The sequence below is a fragment of the Ailuropoda melanoleuca genome, chromosome 4, assembly GCF_002007445.2.
Source record: "Ailuropoda melanoleuca isolate Jingjing chromosome 4, ASM200744v2, whole genome shotgun sequence".
Taxonomy (NCBI): domain Eukaryota; kingdom Metazoa; phylum Chordata; class Mammalia; order Carnivora; family Ursidae; genus Ailuropoda; species Ailuropoda melanoleuca.
The window spans coordinates 115065730-115082981 of NC_048221.1; the positions used below are offsets into that span (position 1 = coordinate 115065730).

At 35.3% G+C, this 17252-nt stretch overlaps 1 protein-coding gene across 1 annotated transcript in view; it reads left to right on the plus strand.

The window, feature by feature from the left end:
• The window catches only part of STRN (striatin), a gene marked incomplete at its 5' end in the record, with an annotated part of 109963 nt that extends 93147 nt beyond the window's left edge, over positions 1–16816 (plus strand). Inside the window, 3 exons of the mRNA XM_011219234.2 lie at positions 325–429; positions 1582–1668; positions 1772–16816. Coding sequence (XP_011217536.2) covers positions 325–429; positions 1582–1668; positions 1772–1941 — 362 coding nt within the window. The remainder of the gene's footprint in view (positions 1–324; positions 430–1581; positions 1669–1771) is intronic.
• Positions 16817–17252: the final 436 nt, after the last annotated feature.

The window sequence follows — 17252 nt, forward strand, 5'->3', positions numbered from 1 at the left end:
CTTTATTAAAGCAGCAGAGGTATAACAAGTCATCAGAGAATGAGAAATGTCAGTGATGCTAGGCTAATCCCTGGGTGGCACCCATTGACTGCAGGTGGAAAAGAAAATTCTCATTTGTACATACCTCTTGATTGTCAGTATGTTACTGCTCAGGCAGTTCTTTCCTAACACTGAAATTATGAATAGTCACAGAATGAATGAACTAAAGATAAATTAAAGTCACATGGTTTACTTTTTTATTCTCCTAGGTGAGTATTCATTTCTCTTGTGTGAAAAAATAGTAGCTTTGACTAACTTGTTGCTCTTTTTTTTTCTTTTTTGTAGGCAACTCTTCCTGCCAAATAAATAGAGTCATCAGCCACCCCACTCTTCCCATCAGCATCACTGCTCATGAAGACAGGCACATCAAATTCTATGATAACAATACAGGTAAGTGTTTATTACAAAGTGATCAGTGATAAAACAAACAAACAAACAAACAAACAAAACCCCAAAATCAAAAACCCACAAACAAACCCCACCATAAGTGTCCTGATGTGGGTGTCTCTTAGTGGCTGTATGGTCCAGGAGTAGGCATGAAAACAGATACTCTCCCAGCTCAGTTTCTGTTCCTTCTGTCCAGATCTGCTAAGAACTAGTCTTCATGGTAGCATATAGAATCATCTTGGTTTATTTCATAGTAAGTAAATACTATGTTTTGGCCCTAGAGCCAAGGTTATGACTAGGGACACAATGAAAAGGTCATTCAAATAGCAATAAAACTGACCTTTTGCTGTGAATATATTGGGGACAAGTAGAAACATGTTAGAAGTAGAGGCGTATGATCATTATATTTTGTTTAAAATTGTTCAGTGTTTGAATAGCCTTAGTGTTGGAGATGGAAACCCTTGAGTTATTTGGTTTACTTGATTCAGTTTTTCATGGACTACTCTTTTCTGTATTATAATATTGACTATCTGGTCCTGATTGATTTGAATTAGGATATGTGGGCTTTCCTATTTTTATATTGAATTGCGTTTCACTAAAGGAAAATCCTGAAGAGCTGTGTTGGGAGAAAAACACTCCACATTAGCAGCCATATTTGCCTGACTGTCTGCTCTTGACTTTTGCTGACTTTGCTTAGCTGTGAGTGATGAGTAATTTAATACTTTAATCCCTTTCTATATGTTGTTTCCACCAAAATTGTGGCCAGGTTTTCTCTCTGTTCCTTTGTCTTTGTCTCTGTCTCTTCTGTTCTCAGAGCCCATATAATTTGCCTGTTGCTAAAGGTTACAAAGTAGCAATTAATAAAGTCTGAGTCTTAGTTAATGAACATGGCTTAAAGGAATATTTTTGTACAGATGACTTTTATGTTGTTATTTGAAAGACAAAAATATAATTTGAAATTTGAGCTTTGGTTTTTCATCATTACTGTGGCTGGAGTGGGGAGGGAGACACATTGTTTTAGCTGTTATGGAAAAAGCTATTGATGCAGTAAGTACACAGAGGGGGTGACTGGAGAAATCAGTGTAACATGTAGCTGGCATATATTCAGAATGAGGAGAGCTATTAATAAAAAGTAACAATCTCTTTTTTCCAAAGGCAAACTCATCCACTCCATGGTAGCCCACCTAGAAGCTGTTACAAGTCTAGCAGTTGATCCTAATGGCTTGTACTTGATGTCCGGCAGTAAGTACATCAACTGTGGATTATTTATTTATCCTTATTAGTTTCATGTTAATGTAATGTTTCCTTTCAATTTCTTTTTTTTTTCTCCTTTTTTTTGATGCAGGTCATGACTGTTCAATACGTTTATGGAACCTAGAAAGTAAGACGTGTATCCAAGAGTTCACAGCTCATCGGAAAAAGTTTGAAGAATCAATTCATGATGTAGCTTTCCACCCATCCAAATGCTATATAGCCAGTGCTGGGGCTGATGCACTGGCTAAAGTCTTTGTATGACACAATGCATCATCTTCACCTTCTAGCTCTTTATAAATAATCAACTGCACAAAAGAGATACAGAAGACCAGGGCAAGAATCAACCTGTCCTGCCCTTTTGTTCTGCTGAAGGAGCACAGAGAACATTTGTTAAAGTATAGTTTTGCAATTCGTATACTGTTTTCTAAAACTAAGGTTTGTTCAGGTTGCTGCAAGCTCAGCTGAATCTGTGAGCCTGAAAACTGTTTCAAATTTTCCCCCAAATAGGAGCTTTTATTTCTGAGGTGGTTCTAATTCGCTAGGCAGGCCTGAGCGAACGTAAGTTTAGCTTGTTCCTATTGAGTAAATAGGGCATGCTATATGGGATAATTAAAAACTTGATGACTGGGAATGAGTAAAGGAAGAACAGAAATTTAGACCTACTTCTCCCCTGAGAAATCTTGTTAAACACATTAGGTAGTTAAAACAGTAATCTCGACCATATCTGCTGTACTAACCCCTATGTGCATAATGACCAGGCAGTGTTCAAATGAGTTTTTAATTTAGCTCTCCTTTCATCTGTGCACATAAAGCACCTGGCAAAGCATTTTATCTATTAAGGGGGAAAAAAAAAGAAATGCAATAATACGTTAAATATATTATTATTCAGAAATACTAAACAAATATTTAGTTTGTAAGCAGATTTCTATATTGGTATTACATTTTTGAAAATAGATTTGGTACCATTGTAAAGTTTAGCTGTCAGAAACAGTCACCATTATGAATAGTTGATAGAGTCTGCTTTTACTAAAGGATTTAACTTATTCAGGTTTGAGATTCTGTTTATTTTTAAGAACAAGCAGGGCATATCTTTATAATAATTTCTGTTAATTTAAAAAATTCACTTTATTCATGTGATATTTATAGTACCAGAGTGGTTATCTCATATCGATGAAATCTTCTTACCTTTCAGTGGTTTGAAAAGACGGAAGTTATCTGTGAGTACTCCTTTGTCAAAACCCACATACCATGCTTCAGATGACCTCTTGCTCTTTCTTTGTGTCGCATATTCAAATTATCTGATATCTACCAAAAACAGTTTATAATTATTATGTTTTAACAGCCCAAAGGGTTTGATTAATGTCAGGCAGCTGCTTTTGCAGTACTAAATAAAGCCAACTATTTTGTACCCCAGAAGTCCTCCATGAATATATCCAAGAAGGGGAGCTCCCTGGAAATCTGGATGGAAGAGTTCAGTGTATAACCTTGGCTAAAGAGTTGTCTTTCTCTTTCCGTGCCCCTACCCCCTCCTCCATTCTTTAATTGGAATACACAGCATGTTTTAATAGGCAGTGTATCAGTATTGTTTCTGGGGAAAACTGTCATAAAGGACCAGGCTTCCCTGAGCTCACCTAGCCTGTGACCCACATGTGGCCAGCTCTTGGGATTCCCATGACCCCACTCTTTGGACCTAATGTATAGACCTCATCCCTACAACTGTCTCACCTGTCTTTACACTCTCTTGTTTGCCTCAAACGTCAGAGACCAATGTAGAAATTAGAAATAAATTACTAATGCCCAGCGTTTCAGCAAAATATATGTATAATAGTTCTCAGATTTAAAAAATCCATATCCATAAATGTTTTAACCTTTTAATGTAATTCCTACATTCCTCTCCCCACCTATTCCATTGTCATAACAATGACACTTCTGATTATATGTATATCTACTCCTTGAAAACGTATTCTGATGGTGATATGGGTAGTAATTGATAATTTTTCTTTAAAATTTCTGTTTTCTGCCTCTAGAGTTTTACAGTCTATAGGCAAATTTCTTTAAAGATGTGTGCTAGATTTGCCTGATCGATATACATGTATGCTTTAATATTTTGACACAGCTACCTTGTCATTTCATCTGTGCTTTGGTTAACAGTGGGCTCAAGGGACTCCTTTGTATAATCAAATGAACTGACCTGGACTTGAGCTACCAGGTGAATGTTTATATTATTCCCACGCAGATATGGAATTCCATATTTTGTTTGGTGCATTCCTCTTTTGGTTTTCCGATGAGTGAAAAAATGGTGTTGCTGACCTAACATTTATAGAAGGATACTGGAAAATTCCAGTCAGGTGCCCTTACTTGGCATATTTATGACAGATTAAGCTATTGCTCTACCAGCTACTGCTTTAATCACCTCCCAAGGTCTTCAGTGCCTGTTTTACTTAAGTCACTGAAATTCCCCAAACCAAGACATTCTCTTCCCCTGCATTTTATACCTCATGGTTGAAATTTTTCTGTTAGTGAGTAGAAAATGACCATGAGATATGTAGACTGTAGTGCAAATGATGGAACTGTTGAAAGTTCTTTAGCAAGCCAGTGCCATGCCGTTGGAGACCATACACAGAAACCGAGATTCTCCTCCACTAGCACTATATGATCTCAGCCTAGAAATGAGCCAAAGCTGTCTTCCAACCAGATAGAAGCATAGACATATGTCTGACTTCCCCCCCAGCCTATTGAAAATTTAATGAAAATCCACAAAATGAACAAATTCACGATTTAAACAGTCGTTGAAATGCTTGCATAGTGCTTGATTTGTAAATATTTTGGGTGAAATATATGGGGATAGTATGAAAATCAGCAGGAGAAGTGGGTCCCTGCCTTATTTTCATATGCTGTGGATACACCTCTGGGAGCTTGCAGCACCCTTCTCAAAACCCAACTGTCATATGAAGCTCATTTGCTACTCGAACCCTAGACAGATATTTAACATAAGTGATATAATGACCTTCAGTATTTTTCTATTGAACAAGTTTAGCAATTTTTGCCATTAAACAGATAATTAGTTATGCAAAGTATTTAGCTTTTATAATCATTTTAGTTATGACTAAAAGGGGGGAAATTATGCTGCATCACTGATAATGAACTTTGTGAAAAATTTTTTGTTTATCTTACTTTCATTCCTTCAGTATTCTTGCTATAAATTTCTTTTGGAGATGATAAAAATTTATTTGAAAATGTCTAAAATGTATGTATATTTTATAATATATATTATATATATTGTAGGAATATATATAATATATATAGACTATATATATATACATATATATATGTATGTGTATATATATATATAAACCATAGGTGCATTTTACTGTTTTGTATTTTTGTTTTTAGAGGTAGTGTGTACACCGCAGGTAATGATGAGTATGATGAGTGTTGTGCTGTTTGCTTTTGCAGTATAATATATAGTTCTAAATGTTTAAATTACTGTATATATTATATTCATTATAGGCTAGCATGCTTGTTTTAAAGACTGTCATTCTAGTTTATTAAAATCTGAATGTAAGAAAACCTGGCTATTCAAATGTGAATTGAAAAATATTCCATTCTCAGTACTGAACTATTTCCATTGAACATTCAGGATTTTTAACAAAACAGATATCATCAAGAAGGCAATAGCTAGAGAATGAGAGGTGCCTTTAAAATAAAATACAAATGCAGCCTTACAGTGAGGATGAGGATTGAGTTGGGGGGTGGGGGGCTATGGGAGAGGGAGAGAGAGAGAGAGTGAGTGTGTGTGTGTGTGTGTGTGCGCGCGCGCCAATCTGTGACGGTCCTGATTTGTGACCATCAATGTCTTCAATGTATCTGCTCAACTTCTAGGATTTCAGGGGACATTTCATGCGTTGTCTTTGTGCTCTTCTGAGTACCAGGTGTACTTTCCAAGGATTTTGAATGTGAATTCCTAGAAATTTCAGTAGAGAGGAAAATAACTATGCTTTCACTATAGTCAAGTTCAGGTAAAAGGAGAAATTATTCGTTCACCAAAATGATGGGATCTCTTAAATGTTGGCTAAGTAAATTAATTTTTTAAAAATGTAATTTTTAAAGGCCCTCTTTTTTAGGACTTCATATATTTCCCTCCTACATAAGAGCATGTCATGAAATTCTTAGGTGATGAAGATTCAACTAGTAAAAATTATTTTTAGATTAAACACCTGAACTAGTTAAAATACCACCTAAGAATAGTGTTTAAATGACATCTTTCATATCTACCTCTTTGTCATTGCTGCATTTTAACTAAAGCAAATCTTTATGACATCTGAAAATGATGATTGGATACAATTAAAAAATCTATGTTGGTGCTTTTCTCAGGCTTTGTCATTTAAGTTATATTGAACTAAGATGTCACAAATCAGATTGAAAGACTTAAGAGTTTTGGTTTTCTTTTGAAAGAACTACTTAAAATTTATTATCAAGGTTGATAGTGAGTGGATATAGTTAATCTCTGGTTAGTATATATCTGTGATATTTTCAACCAAGAGCCAAACTTACTGAATTTACATGGAAAAAGAGCTCTAAGTACAGTTTTCTTCAGCTTGCTTTATTCTTTGAAAGCTATTTCAAGGCTATTAAGTACATAATCATTAATTTTATTTACTCAGAAGTTGCCTTTGTTACTGTGTTATTTGTCTAGTTATTTATATAATTGTAGTACTTTATGTGTTTGACACTGGGATTCAGGTTGTACAAAAGTAGTAGCCGATAGAAATTATATGTATATTTTTGTGAAATGTATCAATTCCAGAAGTACCTTTTAGGGGAAGGTCCAGAAAACATGTCCATCTTTAAAAACAAAGGACGGGCCATTGGTAAATGATTTGAATCATTTTTACTTTCAACACTGAAAGTTTTTTAATTGGCCATATCCATCATCCAGCTGGACCTCCATGTCAGTGTCAGGGACAACCAGATTGACAAAGTATTTAACAGATTGCATCAGTTTTGGTTTTGAATTTGTTCCATTTTTGTTTTTGTTCTTAATCTTAAAAAACAAAACAAAAAAGCAAATTTAGGCCAAACAGAGATCCCTAGATTCCACTGCTTTATTCTAGTAGTATTCCTAAAGTGGTACTTAGGGGTCAGAATTTTCTGGATCTTTGCTAGTCAGCCTTTACATTTGGTTTAACTGGGACAACATGCTTGTCATCCCTCTGATGCAAACTAGAAAGTTCATTTTAATTTAGATTAACTTTAATGTCTGCCTGGATTTTTAGCAGACTGTGAACCAGTGAGTGCCTTGTTAATGTAGAATGATTTTTCCCTGGTTGTTAGCTCCTTTCTGATAATGTCTCAGAGAATGGTATTTTAGTTGTACAGATCTGCTAAATTCGGTATTATCAGCAGTCAGAAAGCCTTCAGCCTACCACATACCTCCCTCCCTGCTTTCTTCTCATTGTTTGGCTGAAGTTTGCCTCTTGTGAGAAACAAATACAACCCCCCTCTCCACACACTTTTTTCAATCCAAATTAAGAGATCTCCCCTACACCCATTCCATCTAATATCTGTTTTTAGGAGGAACCACTTCTTTGTAATCCTGAAATCTACTCGTTACTTTTATGTCTTCTCAACTTCATTTTACTAGAGCTGACTTCAGGGCATCATCAGTCCAGTTTCCTAAGTGATTCCTTTTCTCCACACCCCCGATTCCCTACCCTCCAGCTGGTGAGCCCTGAACCAGATTGTTTGATCTTCAGGTATTTTTAAATTCAGTTATATCAATTAATGTAAATTAATCCAAATGCTAATTTTTGTGGTGCAAGAAGTTTCTTTTGTAAATTCAGGGTATGGATAAGCTAATTAAGATATCTTTTCTTGGTGGCTCTAAGTGTATTATTTGTTTTTAAATAAAGTGTACAAATATAGATAATGTGCTATAGGTGTCTCATGAATTGAAATATTTTGGAATCTAGTGGATTTGCAGTTAAAATAATACATCTTGATTTTGTCTTTTTGGTGGGGGGAGGGGTAGGAGAGGCATGCAGAGAAATAAAAGGAGCATTAGACAAAGTAGATGTGAATCCAAAGTAATGAACCAGTCTTAATTATTGATTGTGAGGACGGTAGAGAAATTTATCATTATGGAGTTTGAACCTTTGGGGAAAGCCAGTAAAATTAAAATACCCGATAAGATTGGGTCAGTAATACTTTCAGGGACACATGTATATTTTTTCAAGTGTTCAATTACATATTTGTAAAAAATTATACACTTATAAATTTAATGTGTTTTTATTTTTTGTTTGGCTACTTAACAAACATCAACCTTTCCCCTTGCTTTTTCAAATCAACATTATTTTTCAAAGGCTTTCTCTGCCCGCAACTCACAATCTCTTTGTTCCAATCTGAAGCCATAATGTTATGTGGAATCTAAGGGTGTCCTTGAAACTATCCGCTGTGCTTTGATGTTTTGTATGCTTCTGTAGTAATAAGTGTTATATCCTTTGTCATGGACACATTTTTCAGTAGTGTCAGAAATATCCCTTTTGTCCCCTTTAATAAGAACTGAGACATTTGATGGACCCTCTGGGGTGCTTCAGGGTGGTATTCTGACCTGCATTGGATTTCCCAAGACCTTCCCAGAGTTGTTCTGGCACCTAGGGTAGTCCCCAGGAACACTTAGGAATCTGGCATCACTATTTAACCCAATCACTGTAACCATGAAGCATCCCTCCAGTTGTTACTTCTTGGTTACACCTGTTGCTTACATTGATCAGGACACTCCAGTTTTATGGGGAAGCATTGACCTGCAGGTCTGAAAACAAATCCATATTTGCTGAACACAGACTTTAATTTAGTATATTTTGTGTACTTTCAAAACCAAACAATTCAAAACCCACCCTACAGAAAATGACTCTTTGTTTCACTTAGATCCTACAACCCTAAGCCCTTTCTTAATCCTGTTTGTGTAATTAGACTAAAGGTAATGCTGATCTCAGTCAGACTTGGAGGATCTATTTGAGTGAACAAAATCTGCAATATCCTGCTAACGGGAAGGGCCTGTTTTGTAGAAAATTCTCTTGTCCTTGATGATTTAGCCATTCACCTTACATTGAAGGCTGGTCCAGATGCTAACTCCACATTGACTTTTCCTGTGTGCCTCTTTAAAGAGATAATTAATCCAGTAATGTAAAGGAGGACCCACAGTAAAACATCTGTTAAATAGCACTTGGAATACTAGAATTAGTATTCTTAATTCATGTGCCAAAGTTTTCCATGCTCTCATAAGATCCAGTATGTACACCAGCTTCCCAATCTCCAACCTCAAACCAAAGATATTTTTGAATTACCTCATATAATAGCATCATCAAATTAAGAGTAATGGTAAGGGAAACCCATCATTCACAAATGAAATTTCCCAAACTAAAAAACTTTCTTTAATTAAAAAAAAAAACTGCATAGAAAGCAAAAAAGATTTTTTAAAGATTTGTTTATTTATTTTAGAGAGAGAGTGAGGGAGGGGCAGACTCCCTGCCGAGCGTGGAGGACTTGGGGCTTGCTCTCCTGACCCTGACCTGAGCCAAAATCAAGTCGGACACTTAACCGACTGAGTCACTCAGGCACCCCAGAAAGTAAAATTTTATGTTAAGTATGAGTTGTAAAAACAAGCAGCTTGTGACTTAGATGTGCCGAAATGTTTAAGTATACTGACATTTAGCTACTTCCTGATGGAAGTGGGACCAAGGCAGTAATTTTTCACCAATAAACAAGATTAACTTACATTAGAGCAAAAGAAATCTCATCAGAAAGTTTACTTTGGTTGCTGGCTAACTTGGGTGAAAGTGTGGGGAAAGAAGCACCGTCCCAGGAAGGAAAAGCCACCAGCTCTGCAATCTGACCTGCCACCCATTGTCCTTCTTTTTAAATGGCCGGGAACGATGACCACTGAGATCTTTTGACCTACAAAAGTAAATGGTTCCAATTCTGGTTTGTCATTGGTCCCTGTTACCTAAATTAAAGATTCTTACATCAAAAGTATCCTAGCGCCCCTGGTAAAGTGTCAGACAACATCGTTTTTATGATATTTTAGGAAGCCATAATAACATAGGCCCAGTTAATGTGTCATTTGCATATGTCAGAATAAAGACCAGACATGTAAGAAATGTTCTCATGTAGCCAACCTCACATGATAATCTCATGAAAAGATTAGAGAATTATTTTTATAGGATGAGGTCTGTTTTGAATGATTTTGACTGTGCTTTTAAAAGCATTTAAAAATATATTTGTGTATTTTTCTACAGACTTTTGAGCCCATGTATTTCAGAATATCCTGTTGGAATAATTTCATTCAGTGTGTATTTTAGAAAAAAAATTCATTGGTCTCACATCTTTTGACAGTCATTTATGAATGACACTCCTGATATAGTACTCAACTCCTATGTAGACAAGTGGTAAATGTCTCTATTTTGACTGACTGGAAAAGCACTATGGTTGTACATAGTTTGCAGGTCAACATGGAGACTTGTGTATTTCATACATGTTAAAATTAACATGTATACCATGTAAATAATGTTAATTAGCAATGTCCCGTCAGAACTATCAGCGTTAAGGTTAGATTCTGCCAATTGCCATTCAGGAGTTTTGAAAGTATGCACATTCAGCTAAAATGCCACTTAATTCATTTAAATGGAAACTTTGTTTTTCAGTGAAACAGTACCTGTTCAGTTTCCTTGTAGATCTCAGGGTCAGAAGAAAGGCTTTCTCCCAGCTCTAAAACATTCAGGCTTTCTTTTACTCATTTTGGTCAGCCTTTTAAACAAGCAAGACAATAAGCTCCTATTTTTCATATCCTACAATACTTGGGAATACACATCTAATGATTCCAATTAAAAAAAAAAAAAACCTTGCAAGCAGATTGTTTCTTCTTAGCAACATCGTTGCTTTCTGGAGGCAGAAATGATTTTATTTTTGAAATTGAAAGTTAGTGATCCATGTAGTTTTCTGTCCTTGATTTATGCAAGTTACATAGAGCTTGCTTCTGCAGATCAACACAAATTTTATTTTGTGTGATTTTTAAAAATTATTTTGGAAGTGCAAAGACTAGCAAGGAAGATATGTTTATTTTATGTATTTCAAAATTTTGCGGATTTTTTTGTGGTATGGGGAGCAGGTAGTGATGAGTTTTATTATGAATTTATACCCCATTATACCCCATCCTCAACTCAGACTTTACATATTAAGTATTACTTACTGTCACCTAACAAACTAAAAGCAGTTAATGATTATTTGTTTGCTTCAGTGTCTATAAGCTCCTCTTTTTTTTTTTTTTATATATTCCCCTTAGCACCTCTCCTGGTGCCTTACCATATAAAAAATACTCAATAACTATTTGTTGGGTGAGTAATCAGCACATTTTCAAAACTCTAAATCTATCCAGATCTTCAAAGACAAAAAAAAAAAAAAATAGTAATCTCTGCCAGTCCCTAGCCAATCTCAAATGTACTTAGATCTGTGAAGCTGATCCCAAGATTGAGGTGTGCACCCTAATTAGGGAGGAATTGGGACCTCACCTGGAAGGCGTCAGTAGAATGCCAAAGGCACCACCCTCCCGCTGCTGTGCACTTCCAGTCCTGCCAGCATTGGAATTGAGCCTGTGGGTGACAACGAGATGTATCTGAACCCTGTTAAGGTGCCCCTTCTTTCCCTAACCTCCACAGCACCACCCCACTGGCCTCTGCTCCCCTGTGGGGCCGCTGATGCAGTCTGGAACCTCAACCTGCCAGGACTGTCCTGGGCCCAGGCCAGGTCCACCGCTCATTCCTCGTGACCCACAGACGGTCCTGCTATTCCTAACTGGCTGGGGTGTTTTTTTCCAAAGAAGTAGGAAGTTCCTCCCCGCAGAAGATTGTCAAGAAAGACATTCCTCTGGGGAGCTTACCTTGAATTTGAAGAATCTAGGACAAATCCCTCAGGATGTTTTCAGGGCTGCTTTTTGTCTAGAACATTTGATGGTAATTATCTAAATGTTTATTAACTCTCCCCGGAAGAGCTCTGTGTTGTCTCAGTTTGCTGCTACCACTCTCCCAGGGCCCAGGTGGCTAGCGGCCTTGAGCTGCAGAGCTCAATGGCTTCGGGAGTAAAATAGCCAACAAGTTAGAGACAGACTATTTATATATAACAATCAAATGACTTACATCATTAATAGAATCATCAACAGAATAGTGAATTGTGTATGAAATATTCAATTAAATCTCAATGTTAAACCTATGTATTATGTAGGAATTATCTCTTTTTTAATTATTAAAATATGATTCTTTTAAGATCAGTACCAGCACAAAGAAAGGAACAGGGTTTTGGCCTGGGCACAGAATATTTATTGTCAGTGAAACTTTAGTTAGGCTAACTCTTATGAGTTGGTTTCTTATCTGCGAGAAGGAGATTATAGACCTGCCTGATAGATTGATATGAGATAATAGATACAAAACACCTGATAAAATGTTGGGCAGTAATAAACATCCAACAAGTAATTATTATTCACTCCTTGAATTCACACTTTTTGTCACGTAATTCTGTCACACTCCTGATAACTTCAAGAATATCAGATATTTAGGAGAAATAAGGTTAAAATGAACATCAAGAGTAGCCCTAAAAGTTATCCATAAAATTGACTTTCCTCAATATTTGAGTGCCTGCCATGTGCCAGGCCATTCTAGGCGCTGGCGTGCAGCATCAAACAGACAAAATCCTTTGTCTGAGGTGGCTTACATTCCAGCTGAGGAAAACAACAAATAATATAGGTTAAAAATACAGAATATGAGTGATAAGTGTCAAGGATAAACAAAGGGAAAGGAGATGATTTTTCTTAGACGTAAAAAGTGATACAATTGAAATTAATACAATTAATTAAAAGAGCAACACAAGGGGGACCTGGCTGTCTCAGTTGGAAGACTGCTACTCTTGACCTTGGGGTTGGAAGTTTGAGCCTTATGTTGGCTGTAGAGATTACCTAAATAAATAAAAACTTAAAAAGCGCAACAGAAAGGAGCAATAAATAAGTAATGAAGACACACTGAGGCAGAATTCATCATATCCCACCATACCATTTCACTCCCACCCCCCCTTGTAGTAATAGCGTGATACATGTATCTCTGTTCTTGTTCGTACCAGTGTGTGTACACAAATACTACATGGAGTTTTGTCTTACTCTCCATGTTCTCTGCAACTTGATTTTAAAATTTAATGTATATTTTGAGCAACTTATAAGTCTATACATATATAGATTTCTTTTAAATTCCTTAATATTCACACACGATCTTATATAAATAAAATGAGATTTTTTTTGGTGGATCTTCTTGCTTTAAATAAATGAGATAATACATGTCCTCTGCATCTTTCCTCATCCAAACATATGTGATTGAAATTCCTCCAAGTCTGTCTTATAGCTGTTATTTCATTCTTTTTAATGATGAATACTCTAATGAAGATGGCTTAAACTTCTTCATAATCAGTGGGCATTTACTTTGCTACCAGATTTTCACTATTATGGTAATTGTGCCTGTGCACTATTCGTGACCAGGATGGTTTCACTTCTATGGAATAGAGTCCCTGCAGTAGGATTGCTGGGTTGAGAGATATGTAGATTTAAAATTTTTAAGTAAGTATTGACATTGTTTGCCAAAAAGGCTGGAACAATTTATATTTCATCAGTAAATGTACAGTATAAAAATACCCTTACTCTTTATATCCACTAGCAATAGCTATTGTAGCATTAAAAAAAAAAAAATGGTGCGTACAGTGATTTCTCCATATTATTTTCCTGATTGCATTTTCCTGTTTACTGTAAATCTGCATAACTTTTCATATGTTCTTTGGTTATTTGGATTTCACTCATAATTAAATTACCTTTTGTATTGTATATCAAATTACCACAAATTTAGCAGCTTAAAACAATATCCGTTTATTATTTCATAGTTATGTGGTTTAGAACTTCAAGTGGGCTTGACTGGGCTCTCTGTTGAGTGTCCGATAAGGCTGAAACGAAGGTGTGTGCCAGGCTTGGCTCTTGACTAAAAGATCTGGGGGAAGAATTCACTTCCAGCCTCATTCATGTTGTTGGCAGAATTTCAAACCGTACAATTGTAGGCTGGTTATAATATGGAGGTCTCTATTTCCTTGCTGACTGTTAGCTAGAAGTTCTTGTCTCAGCTTTTAGAGGTTCCTTTCCAGTCCAGCCCCCGCCCCCTGCCGGCCATCTTCAAGGTTAGCAAGGACTCATCAGATCCTTCTTGTACTTGACTGTGTTTTCTCTTCTGCTATCAGCCTGAGAAAACTCTCTGCTTTTAAAGGGCTCATGTGCCTAGAGTAGGCCCACCCAGATAATTTCTGTATGTTAAGGTCTATTGGTTAATAACCTTAAATTACTTCCGCAAACTCCCTTTGCTTGGTAAATGTAGCATTATCATGGGAGTCACACCAGGGACAAAGATCATGGGGGCCATCTTAGAATTCTGTCTACCACAAATATTCATATTTTTATTTATCTTTACACTTATGTCCATGTTTCTATTGTGTTTGCCTTTTTATCTTTTAATTTAACTAGTTCATAGGTTTTTTGTATATTACACATTATTAAGCCTTTCTACCCTTGGTTGCAAAGTTTTTCCAACTCTTAGTTGTCCATTGACCACTAATATTATTAAATACTTTTTCCATAGAAAATTTAGCCATTTGGATTTCACTCTTAAAGTGAATTGCATATTTGTATCTTTTTATTCACATTTTAAATTTTTCTTTTTTTATTTTTCATTCACTTCATTTTTTGTTAACATTTTGCCCATCTGTGCACTGTCTTTTTAAAAAAAAAAATTGTAAGTGCTCTTTCTACATTATATGTAAACAACTTCATCATATTATTTGCAAATTTTCTCCAAACTAATTTGTTTGTTTACCATATTTATACCTTTTCCCATTGAAAACTTTATATTAGTATATACTCAAGTATATTTTTTATAAAATATGGACATTTGTAAATATGTAAAAATTTCAAAGTATTGTGTTCACCCCTGGGTGGCATGTACTGTAGTCTCCTAGAATGGCTTATCCATTTTATTCTTGGTTTTTGTTGTTAGTGGGTTTTTTTATATTTGTCTTTAGTCCATTTGGAATTTGTTTTTGTACAGAATGCAAGCTATGGATCCAACTTTACTTTCTTCCGAGTGGGTTGCCAATTGTTCCAAATTTTTCCAATGAAACAAAATACCAACTTTATCATATATTAATTTTTCAGATAGAATGAGATTTCTCACTATACTATGCTGTTTCGCTTAGAGTATCATGCATTTAATTACAGTGATTCTATGTTTGCACACAGTGGCTTTATAAAATGGTCAGGCAGAGCTTTGTCCCACCCCACACTCCTGGCTACTGTTCTTTTTACTGCCCATCTTGGCTATTATCAGACATTTGAAGTTTGTGATCATTTTATCCAATTAGGGGTTGAAACTGCATTAAATTTAAAGATTAATTTTGGGAAATTTGACATATGATATTGTCTTCTAAGAACTAATAAAATTGTATCATTTTCTGTTTGCTCAGATCCTGTCTATATCATTAGTAAGCTTGATATTTGAGACTTTTCTTCACTTAAGTCCTGTGTCTCTTTTTTTTTTTTTTTTTTAACTACATGTAAACTCATTTCTTAGTCTTTGGTCATTATTGAGAATGGATTTTTTTCCATTTCCATTTCTAAAGGCTTATTATAAATAAAAAGCTTATTTGTGTGTGTGTGTGTGCGCGCGCTTACCTTGTATACAACACGTTTATTATATATAGCTACTAAATTTTCTCATTAATTCCAGAAGTTTTCACTACAGTCTCTTGGGATTTTTAGAAATATAATGATGACAGTCACAAATATAATGACACTCACGCTCACAAAATCACAAAAATAACTTGTTTTTTTTTTTCCAGTGCTTGAAAGATTCTTTTCTTCTCAGAATCTTTATTGTCTAGAAACCCCATTATAGTGTTAAGTGATAATGGTGATAGGCATCTCTGAGTGCTATTGATTTTAATTGAAATAGTTTGCATATTTAGCTATTTTGAATATTTGTGTTGCTATTTGGTAAATAATCTAATTTAAATAAATTCTTTCCTGTTTTACCAAGAGATTTTACTAGAAATAGCTGCTGAATTTTGTCAGATGCCTTTTCAGCTTCTTTTGATGTGGTTGTGTGTTACTGTCCTTTAATCTGGTGACTAACTAGATTGTTTGTGGAGCTGCTGACATTAAGCCACTCTTGTCTCCTTGGAGTAAAACCTACTTGGTCATAATGTGCTATTCTTTCTTTTATAAATCAGTTTTCCAGTTGCTGATATTTTGTTTAGAACTTCAGCATGCATATTCCTAAGTGAGATTGGTCTATAGGTTTCTTCAGTGGACTTTTTATTAGGTGTAAAAAATTATGCAGGTTGACAAAACGTGGGACTAATCAGAAGGCTCACCCACTGCCAGTGAGAATGCAAATTTATTCAAGATGTTGGAGAACCGTTTGGATGAATCTACTAAAGTGAACATATGAAATCTAGTAATTCTGTTTCTGGGCAAATACCCAATAAAATGCATACAAATGTACACCAAAGGATATGTTCTAGAATGTTTATAGCAACATTATTAGAATAGCTTCAAACCAGAAACTACCTAAAAGTCTATCTACTATGGAATGGATAAATACATTTTGGTATTCATACAATGGAATATTATACAACAATGAGAATGAACGGTTTATAAGTACATGCAACATATGGATGAATCTCAGAAACATTATGTTGAGCCTGAAAAGGCAGCTATAAAAGAATACTGTATGCTTTCCATTATATAAAGTAAAAAATGGGCAAAACTAATCTCTGTTAACTGTTAGAAGTCAGGAGAGTGGTTATCTTCAGTGAGAGGTAGGGGAGGAGATAGTGGCTGAATGGGAGTCTGAGGGGGGCTTCTGCAGTGCTGGTAATATTTTGTTTCTTTATCTGGGTGCTTGTTTATGTTGGATTGTTTAGTTCATGAAAATTCATCTAATTTACACTTACATGTACACTTTTCTGTATGTATATTATACTTGAATAAAACATTTTTAGAAAGCAATACTTGTTTCATAGAATGAATTGGGGAGCTTTTCATCTTTTCCTATACTTTAGATTTGTTTAAATAAGAGATCGTTGAAATTATATATTAAAGATTAGAGGAAACTTGGCTGAGAAATCCTTTGTTCCCAAGGCCGCCTTTTTTAGAGATAGGATTGTTAATTTCTTTTTTCTAATATCTTTGGTTCAAAATATTCACTTCTTGGATTAATTCTGATAATTTATATTTTGTAGGAAATATTTCCTTTCTTTTGAGTTTTCACATTTATTTTCTATAGGTCTGTGTTTTTATGTTTCTTATAATTTGTTCTGTGTGTGGTATTATGGTTTTTATCTGTATTATCCAAGGATTATCTGTGTGTGTTTCTTCATTTTCAAGGAGTTCAGGAAAAGAAGTACTCATTTTTCACATTTAATTCCTCATGACAAGTTGAAGG